We start from the raw sequence: 18009 nt of genomic DNA, 5'->3' as shown, positions 1-18009 counted from the left end.
GATATAAATATTTTCAGCCAGGACCATCCCTTTAAGTGACTATATAGATCTAAAGCCTCTAGCACTAGAGGTCTACCCCTTCAAACAAACAAATATCAACTTAGCTTCGAGCGGCCGATCGGGGGAAATGTGGCTGAAAAAATTCCGCCGTCACCCCCCCCCCCCTATTGGCGAAGGCTGGATCCGCCCCTGCCCCGGGTTTCTTTCACTTTACACGTTCCGTGCCCGGTTTCCATGGGGGGGGGGGGGGGGGGTGGGGGTCGGTGGCATCTAAACCGTACCCCGGGAGCATCACATGACTTCATCTACAATCAGTCGATCAATCTTCCATTCTTGTCAACAAAAAACAGTGTTCCGGTCCGATCGGCTCACGGAAAAGAAGGAAAAATGTCGTTCTTAAGCTCTATCCATTTTATCTCTTTGGCAATTTTCATTGTGATAAGTGGTGCTATGTCAGAGAGTACCTTACGTCTCGTAAATGTGGTAAGATTTCTTTATTTATGTATCGAATAAAACTGAAGTTGAAAACTTTAACTTAGTCCCATGCGTTTAAAATGGATGCTTGTTTCACTTTCAGTTTTCACCTTTGGCTTTGACTTTGTGCCTCGTTTTATCTTCATCCAGCATAACTTGTTAGTTCTTATTTTTTCATGGCAATCACTTACTACTACTACGGTTTATATTATTACTGTATTATCATTCTTTTGTTATGTTATCATATGTCATGCCTCATGGCAAATGGTTTGAATTGTAGGTTATAAAATTAAAAATGAGCATGAAACTTATAATATTAGGACTTAATGACAGCTCGATGACAATTAATCTTAGTACCCGGGGGGGGGGGGGGCCACTTCCATTCACGAGTGGATACCATGCGCGACCATGGGGTCTCGAAAAGCACCCTTAACACGTAATTTCCATACTCTGAAAATGCACCCCTTAACAAGTATTGGCGTGTGAAACCCTACCCTTAACAAGTATTGGAAACAAAACGATACTCTTGGCAAGTATTCCCTGAAATGAACCCCTAAACAAGTAGAGGAATGTTTTATTGTTACGGGTCCTTCGGTCGTCGGCTTTACCTTATTTGGTTTAGTACGACCCCACCTTCTACACCTCGCGCAAATCGGACTCTAAACACGAAGTGTTGGGGCAAAATGGACATCCTTTATAAAACATTTTAATTTTGTTTCATCATTCCCGCAAATTCGACCCTAAACACGTAATTTTCCTAGCGAAATAGACACCCTTTTTTTCATTATTTTTGTGTTTTTGACACCCTTATCACGTTACGTACGTAACGTGCCCTATCGTGAAAAGGACATCCTTTTTACGTGTTTTTTTGGTCGCGCATGGTATCCACTCGTCAATGTAAGTGGCCCCCCCGGGTCTTAGTACTCATTCACATCAATCTATATTTTGAGAAATTCCCAGTTTCTTCCTTTCTTGATGAATCCCCATAAATACTTTAAAAAATCATTAAAATATCACTTTTGTGACCAAAATTACTAATTTTCATACAGTTGCAATTTATTTTTCATTAGTAACTTGGGAATAATTTTTGTATTCACCAGAGCCTCTGCCAGCGCTCAAAAACTTGATTTTGGGGCATATTTTTGTGTATGCCCTGTATTGGTGGAAAGTAATATGGCAAGACAATTTTCATTTTTTGATCTCTATTTTTAATTAAGAAAAAAATAATTTAAAGAATCAAATTTACTTAAGAATAAGAGCCAAGTTGAATGACGAATAGGTGTAATGGAAACTGTCAGTGTAAAAAAAAAATCAAGCATTTGTCCCAAAGAAAAAGAGAAAATAAGCCAAACATTGCCACCCTTATTTTGTCACACATGGAGATATAACTGAGCTGAGGACAAGGTTATATCATAACCTTGTTCATTGAATGAGTGGATTTATCCTTTTTCATTTCCCCACCTTTTTAAATGGATCGATCTATGATTTGTGTCATGCAAACTTAAACATGCATATTGTCTTGAAAAGTTCATTATCATCACATCAGATTGAAATATGAATATGATGAAAGAATGTTTTCTAAAGTAATCAATATTTTATTCATGTAGATAAAAAAAAAATCATGTTTTTTATAGAAATTAAAATTAGACTAAAAAATTATGAAATAGTTTTTCTTTGAAACATGCATAATTGATTAACTGAATAATTTAACTAATAAGGTAATGTAAAGCAAAAAAAAAACCTTTTCATATTGAAAAAAGTGTACAATTTGTCATTGAAAAGGTAAATTAGGATGTCATAATCTAGTAATAGATCCTTGCATGAACAAATTCAACCCCACTCATTCAATGAACAAGGTTATAATATAACCTTATTCTCTGTTACTACTACTAGTACTACTCCCTGTGTGGCAAAGTAAAGGTTGGCAATGTTTAGTTAATTTTCCACAGTGGCAAATTGTATAGAACGGATAGGGGAGAGTTCAATGCTAGCGGGCGTGTACATTTTACTTATTACACGACGTCATCCAGCCACTGCTACGAGCCATTTTATGAATGAAAATATAGTGTTGTGTTGTCTTCGGTTCAATATTGCACTTTTGCTTTCAACCAGACTTAAATGAGACGAACCAATGCAAGATGTAGAGTTCATATATTTTTATTAAAGATGATAACTTGATGATGATGATGACAAATACATGTACATTCATGAGTAAGTCTGATGGTGACTATACTCTGAAGATGAAGATATTATAAATGCTGCAAACTGATGTAGTATACTTTTCTGTAGACAGGAATAACCGTAATTTCTGGGGATTTCCTTAACAATTTCTGACATTTCCCTATAATCCCCATTCACCGACGGTAGTTCGTTATGTGAGCTCGCATGTGTTATCACTTCCGCCAATTCGCCGATTAACTGTCCAGACTTTAATATTCTTTTTTAATTCGAATTTACAGTCTAAGGATTTAGAAACTACCCAACTACTATCTTGAATATATGGTTACACTTCGTAATTCCGAAGGTTCTTTATTCCGAAGGTTCGTAATTCCGAAACAAAAAAATTGCCTATACCTCGATGTTCGTTAATCCGAAAACGTAAAAGGGTTCGTTAATCCGAACATTTGTGGCGTTATTCCGAAGGTTCGTTATTCCGAAGGTTCGATAATCCGAAAACGAAATAAGGTTCGATATTCCGAAGGTTCGTTAGTCCGAAAACAAAATAAGGTCATTGTTCCGAAGGTTCGTTAGTCCGGAAACGAAATAAGGTTCGTTAATCATCACGTTTTCGGACTAACGAACCTTCGGAATTACGAACCTTCGAAATACGAACCTTTGGAATAACGAACCTTCGGAATATCCGAACCTTCGGAATAACGAAGCTTCGGAATTACGAAATGTATGTGGAATATATAACAAATAACGACATATGCAAAAATCGATCAAAAGGTATGAAAATGGTACTTTACCGATGTTTTCTTGTCCCGTCTTGGTCTCGAGAATCACCCCCAAAATGGCAGCCAAAATATGAAATATTTAGCAACAAACGGAGAGGGCATCACCAATTTACGAATGTGATATCGATATTGCTTTCAATATTATACGATCTGCTCCATATGCGAGCTAAACCACTACAATCACAGGTAGCAGGCGACATTCGATATATCGAGACATTGAAAAGTTAATAAGGATAATGATGTCATTCAAGATGGCAACTTGCAAGAAAAACCATCAGCTTAGGTGAAAATGTCTTAGATGAAAGATTTCTCAATCATCCAGAGGATATTTTTTCAATAACTCCGGTCCAAGGTACGCAATTACTTAAGTTATTTATATTTCCCTGAAAATGGAAACCATGAAACTGTAAATTTTGCTTAAAAACAGTTTTAAATCACGACGTACAAAACGTTACTTCTTAATACGTTGTCTGCAGCCACGGGCCAACAACTCTTCAGTCTATGCATTGGTGAGTGGAGCCAACGTAGTTCAGCGGAACAACCAAAATACAGAGACTGAAGCTTTTGGTCTAACTTTTCTGTAGCTCTAAACTCCAATCTCTATTCTGTAAAACTAGTCTGTAATCTCTATTCTGCAATCTGATTTGGTTCAGAAGTGAACCCCTTTTATATTGGTCTGGTCGAGACTCTTTACAACCAAACAGGTGTTGGTAAACCTTGGATGCTTGACCAAAACAATCTGTACGTCATAACTTTACTCTGAATTGGGGAGTTGACCTTTTAGGGAGAACATGAAATGTAGTGAATAAGAAACCCATAAAATGTGTGTGCATCAGAAGTTTAGCTGGAAGAAGAATGAGTAATACTTTCTTAAGAAAGTTGGAGTTGGTAAACATATAGTTTCCTTTTATACTTCCTGTAGAAGCATCGATTAAGTATTGATTATGTATTGATATATTATTGAATATGTGAGATGTGTTTTATCATCACATAACAATAGCATGCATTCGCAGTGCAAGCCTTCCAGTGCCCCACACAGTATTCAGTCAAAACAAGCGTGCAATTCTCTACCACCTTGTACCAAAATCAACCTAGAATTTCACTTTCCTACATTTTATATGAATTATGAAAGGTATTCTCAAAGGATCTATTTTCTCACCAAAACTGCACAGGTACGAATCAACATTTTTCTGGGGTGGACTTGACCTTTAATTGTTAGGCCTATGTCATGGACGTGACGATCACGGATGTCGGCTTTACCTTTACTTTCATTGGGTTTAGTACCACCACACACAACTCCCTCAAATCGGATCCTAAACACATAGTGTTGGGCAAAAAGTACTAATTTTTTAAAGTCTTTTTATACCCTCGCAAATTGGACCGTAAACACATAGTTTCCCTCGCGAAATATATACCCTTTTTTCATTATTTTAGTATTTTGGACACCCTTATTACAATATGTATGTAACATGCCCTATTTTGAAAAAGAGATCCTTTTTATGTTTTTTATTTGGTCACGCATGGTATCCACTCATCAGTGGAAGTGCCCCCATCCCCGGGTTTATATTCCCATCAGGCAAAGCTGAACTATGATCTATCTAGATTAAATTATCTGTTGTTAATAAGCATAGATCTGTTTTGTTTAAAATTGGATTAGTTGTATAAGAAATTCATTCTTGTGAAATTGAAAAAGTAAAAGTTTGAGGATTCAAGTTCAAGAAAATGGCTTCAATGATGCATGAAGTCATGGGTAAATTTAGATACAAATAGCTTTATGAAATGGCCGAAAATTTCAAAGAAAATGGTTATTAAGATGATTTGTGTCATTCACAGCTTGCAAGTTTGGAATGCAAGATGTTTCTGTTTGAAATTGTTTTTTTTTTCAACTTTTTTCCAACTTTTACTTAATTGCTTTAGCTCTAAATTTAATGTTGAATTCAAATTTGTATCTTCCAGCTCTATCGTCATGGTGATCGTTCTCCAGCTGAAACTTTCCCCAATGACCCTTATCAGGAGGATAGCTGGCCTCAAGGATGGGGTCAACTTTCTAAGGTGAGGGAAAACAATATCCATCCTCTTTCATTATATTAATGTTAGTTTGACTTTTACAAATTTCGCAGGCCTATCATCATAAAAATTAGTACTTCATTGTGAAATTATACAAAAACAAAAGTGCCAAAACTTACAAAATTATATAATGAATTTCCCTAAAATCTGAAATCGCAAAAAACCTGTTCATGAACATTTTGGCTTATACAGTACTCGAAAGAAAGCACGCAATTTGAATACCAGGGTCAAGTAGATTTTTTTTCAAAAGTCTGAAAATTTATACTTTAATTATAAATTTTGACATTTTTTTTGTAAATGTAAATCAAGTGAAATGTGCACTTGTAGTAGACGGATGGCATTCCCAAATTAAACACTGTTGTAGACTTATTGATACCATCTTGTGTTACAACCAGACCTGGCCCCAACTGATCCTGTGGGTCCTTAATTTTCTGATTTTGTGGGATCCATTCACTATCAGTATCCAAGTCCTTTGGAAGCGCATAGAGACATTATTCATAATCGTGATATGCGCTATACAAGAACTGTTTATTATTATTATTATCAGTAGCTCGTATGATATTTTTTGCCATTTATTTATGCTAGCTTGGGATGCAGATGCAGTACGGTCTCGGCCAGTTCTTAGGGAATATGTACCAAGAACCTGGGTTCCTAAACACCAACTACACCCGGACTGAGATCAACGTCCGCAGCACCGACGTGGATCGCTGTCTGATGTCAGCGGAGAGTAATCTAGCGGGGCTGTACCCACCGCTGGCAGAGATGCAGTTCAATCGGAATATATCCTGGCAACCCATCCCAGTGCATACCATTCCGAAAGAGGATGATTATGTAAGTTTGATGCAGGGTTGGCAATGAAAAAAAAGCTGTCTAATTTAAAGGGGAATCCAGACGTGGTCATAAAATGTTGTGTCAGAAAGGAGAAAAATAAATGAAACAGAATGGTGAAAGTTTGAAAAAATCGGACAAGTAATATTAAAGAAAGTTATGGCTGCTTTAAAATTAAGATCCTTACAACTATGTAGATTTCAAATTGGCAACTGGGTAAGTTAATTATGACAAGGGGCAAAGATAACTTTCCCATAGGCCATGTACTTAATTATGAGGGATTTGTGGTTTTCTTCAAAGTACCCATTCCCCAGGGGCAGTACTCTAGATATAACCCAGGTAGTATATTGTTTTATGTCCTCATGAAAGATAAATATAATTTGGAGTAAAACCTGAAAAAAAAAGAAATTTTAGCCATCTTAGCCACCTGTTGTGGAGTATATTGAAGAGTTACATCACTACGACATCACATATGCGACCAATTTGAAGTCTCCATGAGTATAGTGATTACCAATTTTTACAACTTTTAAAAATTTACAACTTTCTTATTGTTTGTCAGATATTATCAAAACTTTCACCTAACAACTTGTCTGATTTTTTCCCTTTCCTCAAAAACAGGTTTTTATTTGGGTTGGCTTCCCCTTTAAGCCAGGGTAATCATACTCTATTATTGTAGAGGTCTTTGGGACTTTTGACATAAAGTAAGCTTTATATTCTTTGTTAGTAAGTATAATGATTAATATGATAATGCATATAATAATAATGATGATAGTAATACTTATTACTATGATATTGTTTAGGATAATGATAATGATGTTTTAAATGATATTACCAATGATAACAGTAATAATTACATGCAAACATTTCATGTTGTGCTATTTTCCATTTTAAACGAATGCTTGAAGCGTTGACACATTCTTCCCAATGAGTGACCTATTTCCCATTTCAGTTACTGCGTACAGATGGCACGCGATGTCCATACTATGATGAACTGTATGATAAAGAATTGGAGGACGATCGTGTGAAGGAAATCAACAAGGAAAACAAGGTGAGAACATGCCAAGTAATTTCCAGTTCAGTGTCGTGTGGTCCAGTGGTTAGAGCATTGGACTCATAATCGCAAGGTTGTGAGTTCGAATCCCCACTCTGCCATTGTCTCCATTTTGATAAAAAGGCCCAAGAGTAATATCTGTCGTCTATAAAGTCAGCCACTATGACTGATTAACCAAGACGTAAAATGTTTCCTAGGTAATTGGTTATATACCAACTAGGCGTTTACCAGCAAAAAATGCTGTCCTGCTGAGTTCCTACAGGAGTTACAACAAACAGAAAAAGTGTTCTTGGTAATAGTACAGGAACTATACACAACTGGGATTCTAGCCTATAACTTTTTAGTTCTTTGGTCCTTGTTGATGCATGCATTACTGTTGTTTTTAATATATTGATTTATAAGTTTTACTATTAATCATTAGCCTATAGTATTCTTTTAATGATTTCACCAGAATTCATGAAATCATTCATACATACAAATAATCAACCCCTCCATCCTTCCTTCCTCTTGCATCCATCTATCATCAGTCAATTGATCACTCACTTCTTCCCTCCATCTGTCCATCCATCAGTTCATCTGTCTATCCACCATCTGTCCATCCATCAAACTATCAATCAGTCAATCAATCAGTCAGTCAGTCAATCAATCAGTCAGTCAATCAATCAATCAATCAATCAATCAATCAATCAATCAATCAATCAATCAATCAATCAATCAATCAATCAATCAATCAATCAATCAATCAATCAATCAATCAATCAATCAATCAATCAATCAATCAATCAATCAATCAATCAATCAATCAATCAATCAATCAATCAATCAATCAATCAATCAATCAATCAATCAATCAATCAGTCAGTCAGTCAGTCAGTCAGTCAATCATCCAATCAATCAGTCAACCATGGAAATAAACACTTGATAGCTCAGTCGGTAGAGCGGGGGTTTCAGATTCTGGTGACCCAGATTCAATTACCACTTGGTGCACTAATGCCCTTTATTAACTAACTTATCCTCATTACCAGGACTCTAGGTGCATTAAAGTTACCATCATGGTATCTTTGCCATCAAATGGTAACTTGCATGGATTCCTTGATTCAGATTGGCTGTTGATCATTGTTACTATGGTAGTTACGATTAGATGGCAAAGTTACCATAATGGTAACTTTTATGCAATGGGGCCCTGGTCCCTCAGAGAGGACCTGAAGCCTTCGGTCTTCTTGATTATTGCTTGCAAGCATTTATGCTTTCTTAGCAATCAGGTAAAAGAGAAAATCACCACCACAATTTCAGGGCATAGCATTGATATGTTTATTTACTTTTCTCTGCCTAGGCTTTCTTTGAGATGCTAAAGAATAATACTGGTGTCACATATGATATCACTCTGAGCAATGTCTACAAAATAGAGGATCCCCTCTTCTGTGAGGTAAGTATAATTTGAGTGTTTGCAGCCCCACCCACAGATTTTCATGTTGGAAGGAAGTAAACTGCTGATAACTTTTGTTTCATCAGATTTTGATTAAATTGTCATTAGTTGAAAGATGTCCAAAATACAAAAAGAAAATAATGAAAATTGAAAAAGAAGATATTTCCGGTTTCTGCTAGTTTGTGAAATTTGTGATGATTTATGCTTTTGCTATTAATAATTTTCAACTCTATTCAGATTGTCCTTGAAGTATATCTTAATGTTGCAACTTCAGACTAACATTTACATCCTAGAATTTTCAAAATCATTTAATTCTTTTTCAAACAGCAAGCTCATAATCGTACTCTCCCAACGTGGGCAACAGATGAGGTCATACTTAAGCTGGAGAATTTGACAAATATCGGCATGGCAATGCTTTTTGGCACAAAGGAACTTGCCAGACTCAAAGGAGGTATGATCTTTGTTTTCTATTTGTGTTTTGTATTGTTTTTGTGTTTGTGATGATAATAATTTCCTGCTTCCATATAGATGTTGAAACCTCTGAACAATGTCCCTGCGTTTCTGTTTCCATAGAGCCATGACTGTAAATGTAAATGTGATATTGTACATTGTTTGTATGTAATTTGCATTGTACTATTCCAACACAATAGATGTCCTTTATGGACCAATAAATTTATCTGAATCTGAATTAATTTCTTTGCTCTTTACAGATATATTATTTTCCTAGGTCAGTAGCTACAGTTGTAATCAAAAGTTAGTGAACCCCACCACATAATGCACTCCTTCATGTTGAGTGTTGAATGTAGACACCAACACTACAATGTTCGGTTAGCTCAGAGAAACAAACTTCTTACTGTAATATTTTATCACCTGACTTCACAATTAAATATCTAAAACATGGCAGAACTTGAACACTTGGAATATGTTCATTTTCCGTTTGGGATCACTAACTTTTGAGCACCACTGTATATAATCACACCGGGGTCATTGATAGTATACAAATGATGCATGTACATGAGTTCATTAGGCAATCTATCCTCGCGCGAGTTGAGGCTCTATTCAATCCATTGCACAAAGCCGTTAGGCTGAGTGCAATGGGTTGAACAAAGCCTCAACGAGAGTGGATAGGTCGCATAATGGACGAATGAAGACATGCATCATTTGGTTTATACAACAAATTTTCTAGATTTTGTTATTTGACAATAGAGAAGAAGTAGAAAAAAAGCAGATGGAATTAAGACATATTTTGCCTTTGTCTGACAATTCATTTTCTCTGAAAATATTATTTTCTCGGTGTATGAAAGCAGTTAATTGTTTTTGTTTTTTTGTGACGCACTTTGATTCATGAATCTGAGTGCGCACAGTCAGCCTTTTTGTTGATGCGCTTACAGTTACTTCGATGCGCGCAAACACACACACATACAAAATTTACGTACACACGCATGCTCAGTGGTACACACTGAGGGAGAGTGCTCAACCGTGCAATGGAAAAATAAAAAATGCAAGGTCGCCGTGCAATGTAAAATAAAATTTGCATGCAGCACAAAATGGATCAAATATTGAATGGTTTTAACCAATCAAATTACAAGAATCTTTGAATGAGTTGTATAAGTATTTTTATTTTCATTTATCACATATTCAGGTCCACTGGTTGGTAAGATGATCGCCGACATGGAAGAGAAAAGTAAAAATGTGTCTGGCATCCCTTCCAAGTTCTACATGTATTCAGCTGTAAGTTATACAGTTACAAATAAATTCATTTTTGTTAAATTATACTTGCATTTCAGCTAAAGGGCTATAACTTTTGTAGAGGATTCTTCATCAGAGTTACTATATCAGTTTCAAAGCTATAATCGGACCTGCCAACCAAAATACGGCAGTACGTTTTTTCTTTAAAAAATATGTTTAAAAAAAAAAAAAAAAAAAAAAAAAATCGTAATTTATTGAGAAAAATCATCTCTATATGTCTCTATTTCATAAAACATACACAAATATGGTTATTAGATCAATGTAATTTCAGGTTACTTGTTTTTTTTTCAATCATTTTGTAAAAACCAGGGTGAGATATACACAAGTTTCAATGGGTTTTTTTTTCATCTGCAAGAGCAGTGCGCATTTTAGCTTGCATGCAGCTTGAGTGCCGTGATGGGCGAGTGCGCAAGCATTTTATTATGAAATACACTTTTTGGGGGGAAATACAGTTTTTTGTATCACAGAATACAGTTTTTCATTCCCAGAGGTTGGCAGGTCTGTATAATGTGTGAAAGCAGTGTTTGCAGTTTTTCCTACACCATTTATTCTATTTAGAGGTATAATGTGTTTATTGGAGGTATCATTCTAATACATAGTGAAAGAAGTTTGGGAAAAATACAATTTGGGGTCCAAATTAGAGAGGAAGAGCCTGGTGTAGTGGTTCTGATTTTCACCTTGTAAACATAGGGTCATGTGTTCAAATCCCACCTCGGTCTAGTGTCCTTTGGCAAGGCGTTAATCCACACTTTGCCACTCTCGACCCAGGTGCTAAATGGGTACCCGGTAGGATATGAAAGTCATTGTAGCTTGTCCAGTACTGTGTGTGGCTCAACAGCGACTGACTAGAATACTCCCAGGGAGTGGAGAATGTGCATACAGCGTGTGCGGGAATGACTCCGATTACTGGGGTAATAATATATCTGAAAAGCGCTTAGACACGTTCTGATGTATTAAGCGCTATATAAAAGCAGATTTTTATTATTATTATTATGATTAGAGGATTTTTGATGCATTTATGGACTCCCCATACCCCCTTGCCCAATGCTTGCCGGTCATAGCAGCAAGAAGTGTTTGCTGATTGGATTATACATACTATTGATTTATGATGGTTTTAGATAGGTTGGTGTATCTAATCAATTGAAATACTTGAGATTCCTGTTTGATATGATAAAATGTACTCAAGTCAAGAATTCCTTAAAGGAAAATGAAACCTTTAGAACAAGATAGCTTGTGTGAAAACAGAAAAATCAAAGAAACAGATCAACGAAAGTTTGAGAAAAATTGGACATATAATGAGAAAGTTATATGCATTTGAATATTGCGATCACTAATGGTATGGAGATCCTCACATTGGCAATGCGACAAAGATGCGTGATGTCACTTGTGAACAACTCTCCCCATTACTTTAGTATATATTTCACTTAAACTGCCTCTTTTATCACATCTATCTGTAGATCATGTGTTTTTTTTTCTATAGGAGGGCATGTAATACAGATTTTTAAAGAATCCATCATGGATTAAGAGTTTGTATCACCATAAGAAAAAGCAAAAAGAGACATTTTGGGGGTATTTTATAGTCATTCAAAGGAAAAGTTGTTCACATGTGACATCACACATCCTTGTATTGCCAATGGGAGGATCTCCATAGCATTATAGTGATTGCAATATTCAAATGCTCATAACTTTCTAATTATTTGTCCGATTTTTCTCAAACTTTCTTTGTTCTTATTCTTTGATTTTTCTGTTTCGACACAAGCCTACTTGTTCCACAGGTTTCATTCCCCTTTAAAAATGTCTCAATGTAACAGTAATGTTATTCACGTTATTCCATCAGATAGACAAGTCCAACCTCCTATATGTGAGACCTGCCTGAAATTATTTGTCTTCGTTTCCTAGTTCTTGTGAGAATGTATACTGCTTTCAATTGATCAAGACTTTTTGGCAATTCTTGAAATGAAGTTAGATTGGTGAGAAATGGGAGTCTAATGTACAAAAATGGTTGATTATTTCATTGAATTGCATGTTCTCATTAGTGATGTGACCCATCGCCCGTGACGATTCTATTTCTCTCTCCTCCCCTGCAGCATGATACAACGCTGGCCGCCTTCATGTCTGCATTGGGCGTGTACAACGGAAAACAGTCTCCGTACGCATCGGCCGTGGGAGTGGAATTGTGGGAAGACAAAGATACCAAGTAAGATATCTTTGATGTTAACGATGTGTGAAAACTGTCCTTGATGTTAATTAGCTGGGAACTATTGCTCCCAATATTACTGTCTGATAAAACAGACTTTATTACCGGTAGATAAAGCATCTGACAAGAAACTTTAATGCAATGGGCCCTAATGAATTATCACTAAATGAATTTTAACGAAACAAAAAATGACCAACAAGTGTTTGTATATATGTGGTAAATAATTCTGTAACAAATGAATAAAGGTAGTTGCTTTATAGTTAATAACCATGTTGTTTTATCAGTAAAAGGATGTTTTGGTTAAAGGAAAATGAAACCTTTGGAACAAGATCGCTTGCGTGAAAACAGAAAATTCAAAGAAACAGATCAACAAAAGTTTAAGAAAAATTGAATGAATAATTAGAAAGTTATGAGCATTTGAAGGTTATTGTAATGTAGATCCTCCCATTGGCAATGTGACAAAGATGTGTGATATCACATGTGAACAACTTTCTCATTGCTTTTGTATATATTTCACTTAAAATGCCTCTTTTATCACATCTATCAGTAGATCATTAATTCTTTCTATAGGAGGGCTTGTAATACAAATTTTCAAAGAATATATTATGGATAAAGAGTTTGTATCACCATAAGAAAGAGCAAAAAGAGACAATTTGGGGGTATTTTATAGTCCATCAAAGGGAATGTTGTTCACATGTGACATCACACATATCGCAATATCCAAATGCTCATAACTTTCTCATTATTTGTCTGATTTTTCTCAAACTTTCTTTGATCTTATTCTTTGATTTTTCTCTTTCCACACAAGCCCCCTTGTTCCAAGTGTTTCATTCCCCTTGAAGAAATAATCAATGAATATGCACATGTTTGCTTTCTGTGTTGTGTTGGCCATCTTTAGTGTACCTGGTTTAAAGGAGTTTCTGTTTCAACAAAGTAGTTTGGCTTTCTTGAATCTTGTCAGATATTGATATAAGAAATAATATCTATTGTTTGAAACAACTTTTAAGTTATCTCTATGGTAATAAGTAACGACAATGCAAATAAGAAGAAGTTAGAGAACTACATAAGTTTATCTAGAGACCAGGGGATGTTTCATTGGAGTTGTCAGCACTGACTAAATTGTCAGCTCTATTAATTTCAGGAATATCCTTGAGTTTGATTGGCTGAGAAGCGCTGGTCTACAACTGTTACCATGGTAACTGTTAGAATGACAGCTTATCAGTGCTGTTAAGCTTTATGGACGATGCCCAGGAGTCCACCTTACAAAGAATTGTTACAGATCCCAGAGATCGGAATTTGGAAGTTTAATGCAAATTGTATTCATGGGGGCGTCGTGGTCTAGTGGTCAAGACTGTCGTCTTTCAATCTGAAGGATGTGGGTTCGATTCCAAGCCATGGCGTGTTTTCCTTCAGCAAGAAATTTACCCACATTGTGCTGCACTCAACCCGGGTGAGGTAAATTGGTACAGGCAGGAAGTAATTCCTCAAAAAGCTGTGCGCACCGGAATTGGTAGACTAGCTTAGCCGGGGTAATACAGGAGCGCCTTGAGCATCTAGCAAGGTGGATACGTGCGCTATACAAATCCTATATTATTATTATATTATTTATCAGATAATAAAGATTAATTTTGATATCATTCACTTTTTATCGTGTCCTTTAGGTCATTCAACATCAGCATGTGGTTTAGGAATTCTACAGACCAGAAGGTACCTTACACACTTCAATTAAAGAGCTGTTCCGATATGTGTGGGCTGGAGCGTTTCAAAGAGCTCTTAAAAGACGTGGTACCTTTAAGCGTTGAAGCTGAGTGTGGAGCGACATATAAAAAGAACTACAGTAAGTATCGATACACTTTCGTTAATCAAAGCACATCGTTGTGTTCCCACTGATTATTATTATAATTTTTTTTTATATTCAACTTAACAATGAAGTCTTTTGATTACAGATCTGTTATTGCCTGTACGGATATAATTACGTTATAATATTTTCAGCTTGGTATAGTGTGTGTATCTATTTAGAATATATAAGTACTGGTCTTGAAAACGGTGGTAGAGTGCTTGTTAGTTTGCTTTACATGCACCTGCTTCTAGAAGGAAAGAAGCCTCCTAATATGCTTGCTTTGATATTTCATCCATTCATTGAACCTTCCCCCCTCAACCAAACCTCACTCTGGCCTTGTAAACAGAGGGTCGTGTGTTCGAATCCCACCGCAGTGTGGCGTCCTTTGGCAAGGCGTTGATCCACATTTCGCCACTCTCGACCCAGGTGCTAAATGGGCACCAGGTAGGATGTGAAAGTCATTGTAGCTTGTCCGATACTGTGTGCGCCTCACCGGCGACTGACTGGAATACTCCCCAGGGAGTGGAGGATGTGTGCACATTGTGTGTGGGAATGACTGATTGAATCCGATGACTAGGGTAATGATATATCTGTAAAGTTCTTAGACACGTCGTTCCGATGTATAAAGCGCTATATAAAAGTGGATTATTATTATTACATGGCATCATATTATTACCCCGGCTGGAGCTGAGCCAACAAATAAGCGCTAAGAGCATTCAAGGAAAAATTCCTATTGGGTACCCAATCGCTTCACCTGGGTTGAGTGCAGGACAATGCTGATTCTTGCCGAAGGAAATTAAAGAATGAAGTAGGATTTGACCCCACGACCCACTGATTGAAGGCCACAGTCAGAATCACTACGTCATGATGTTTCCGTGATATTCTGATGATTACAATGTAGATGCAATTATAATTATGATTTTGTTTTTTCCTTTTTCTCTTTAGCAATACCTATCTTGATTGGAACATCCATCATTGCCCTGATCCTTCTGCTTATTTTCCTTTTCCTGATCTGCAAAGGAAGGCAGCAGGAAACGAAAGAAGGGCACAGACGCCTTCCGCAGGACGTTGAGGCGTAGCAACAGTCCGCTACCGCCCAACGTTGTCCTGAAATGTTGTCAAATTGACCAAGGTCAAACAAAGATGGTGAATTGACCACCAATGTTGATTGACCATTTGACCAAGTAGAGACATAGCAATAATCCGCTACTGCCCAACATTGCCCTGAAATTCTGTTTGATTGACCAATTTACTAAGGTCAATGTTGGTCAGATGACTACCGGTTCTTGACCAAGGTCAAAGTTTATTTTCATATTTTCATAACATAGGTAAAAACAATTACAATTGCTACAGCGCAATATAATTCAAACTCTTTGAATTTACCGAATCACCATGGTCAGAGTTGGTCAATTGATTGATTCACCTACGTTAATTGAATACCTAGGTGAAATGTGGTCAATGGATGAAGGTCAAAATCATTTCCATTAAAACAGATTACAACATTGTCCTAAAATGTTGCACAATATTGTTTTAAAGACCAGCATATATCCTTTTGGTGTCACACTTATATATCAACAATGCCCATGCCTCAAATTATATTTATTTATTTTTTATTTTTTCCTTCAAATTCTGCTTTTATTATAAGAAATTAAAGTCAATTACAAAATTTACAAATGATTATTAAGTGATTGCAAATCACATAAACTCAAATAATCTGCTTATAATACAATACATTCACTTGAAAAACATAAAATTCTTTATTGTTCTTAGAACTATTATCAATCATATATCAAAATTATTGTACTTTAAAAGTTGTCTATATTCCCTCTAGTACATATTGATGGTGTATATACAGATTTTTCAATCATTGCTCAGAGGAAAGTATACTTGTATTACAAGTTTGGACCCAATGGTCAGTGGAATTTGCAATAAAAATGTGCGCTTTTGATATTGTATATATATATATATATATATATATTTTGCTGGTGGATGAAGGAAGACTGCTAAATTGAAATTTGTATATATCAGGCTGAAATTTGGAAATTATGAATTGGCTGGAAGTTGACTTTTCAATTCCTCTTAAATGAGTTTCTTGTAAATTAGAGCTTGGTATATAAAGAGAAAGGTTGGTTGTGCGGCACTTTCGTAAAGCAAGGAAAAGGCTCTGCCTCTCTCTCTCTCTCTATGGCCCGTATACTGAAGTCGGGTTTAACTTGAACCATGGCCTAACTCTGCTAAAATTAAAATTATTTACAGTGAATGCTTCTCATGTTTACTGTGCTCTTTAGTAATTCTTTAATGGTGAAGACAGCGGTCATACCTATCCTTTCCAGGCAGTTGATAATGTTTTGGGAGTCAAGTGAGCTGATACATTGAACCTCTACTGTTAGAGATTTATGTAACAACTGGCTTTCCATAGTTAAACCACAAGTTAAAAACAGAGTTTAAATTAAACCCGACTTCAGAACACGGGCCTATGTGTATGATAATGTTCATCATAAAGGTTCATTGTAAAGTATTGTCTGTATTTTTTTTTCTTAGGAGCATGCTACCATTATCCAGAGGAGAGATGCAGTTAAGGACACATGCTCTTTCCAAAAAAAAAAATTGTTGTTGGAAAAAAACATCAAACAAAGAAATACAAAGTTTTTTTAAATGCACTCATCGGAGTAAAATCGCATGAATGAACAGAACGCGAGAACATTTACACTATATATTAAAACCGAAACGTGGACGTTGAATGACGAGCGTTGATTGGCGAAGTGACCCTGATGAGTGCATGTCGAAACGCTTCTGTATCTCTGTGTTCAATCTTTTTTCAGTCAAGAGTGTTATGCTGTTATGCTGCGATCTTGGTCACCCAGAAATGCATTCATTCATAATGACATCATTTTCGAATCGATGTTACATTTTTGTTTCTCAAGAAACAGTCTTCTTTGAGAAACATGCCTTTCCGCGAGTTTGTGATCGCCATTGAAATGAAAATGAGAAAGTACAGAACCATGTTTTGAAACATTAAAGCATAACGGTAAAGTCTTTTGTCTGAATATCGGAAGCATAAGCGCACTCTAATCATCTACTGTGCAGGACAATCTTCATCTATGTTTTTCTTTCTCATTTGTATATTTCACATCTACATAAATGTCTTTTTATAAACCAAAGTCCCCAGTTTTCTATCTTCTTTTGTGTGTTTGTCAGTGATATATTTTTTTAAAAGCTGGGCAAGCGTGAATGCTTTATATTGCAAAAATATGTTAAACAGTATAACTCTAATTTTCTGTGTCCTATATGTTCAAATCATTTGAACATATAGGACACATAATTTGCATTTTAGAATAATGGAAGACTGGGGAGTGTAGTATATTCCTCTATAACTAATACAGCTCATGCATCGCTATTGGAGCTCTGCTAGCCCGATAT

General features: G+C 36.1%; 1 protein-coding gene across 1 annotated transcript; it reads left to right on the top strand.

Annotated features, from left to right (window-relative positions):
- Nucleotides 1-283: 283 nt before the first annotated feature.
- On the top strand, nucleotides 284-16542 carry LOC129283124 (lysosomal acid phosphatase-like). The gene is made up of 10 exons (XM_064113805.1): nucleotides 284-483; nucleotides 5388-5483; nucleotides 6084-6329; nucleotides 7276-7374; nucleotides 8711-8803; nucleotides 9131-9254; nucleotides 10446-10534; nucleotides 12640-12749; nucleotides 14411-14586; nucleotides 15535-16542. The coding sequence occupies exons 1-10, from the start codon at nucleotides 388-390 to the stop codon at nucleotides 15666-15668; spliced, it is 1263 nt and encodes a 420-aa protein (XP_063969875.1). The 5' UTR covers nucleotides 284-387; the 3' UTR covers nucleotides 15669-16542.
- The last annotated feature ends 1467 nt before the right edge of the window (nucleotides 16543-18009 follow it).

This window comes from Lytechinus pictus, chromosome 19 (genome assembly GCF_037042905.1).
Source record: "Lytechinus pictus isolate F3 Inbred chromosome 19, Lp3.0, whole genome shotgun sequence".
In the NCBI taxonomy this organism is placed as follows: domain Eukaryota; kingdom Metazoa; phylum Echinodermata; class Echinoidea; order Temnopleuroida; family Toxopneustidae; genus Lytechinus; species Lytechinus pictus.
This window is presented reverse-complemented; position numbering and strand designations above follow the sequence as displayed.

Bases quoted from the DNA above. Each gene is read 5' to 3' on its own strand.
- LOC129283124 (XM_064113805.1), top strand. From the start codon at position 388: ATGTCGTTCTTAAGCTCTATCCATTTTATCTCTTTGGCAATTTTCATT. The intron at 484-5,387 runs GTAAGATTTCTT...TGTATCTTCCAG, and splicing joins CCTTACGTCTCGTAAATGTG to CTCTATCGTCATGGTGATCG. The intron at 8,804-9,130 runs GTAAGTATAATT...TTTTTCAAACAG, and splicing joins AGGATCCCCTCTTCTGTGAG to CAAGCTCATAATCGTACTCT.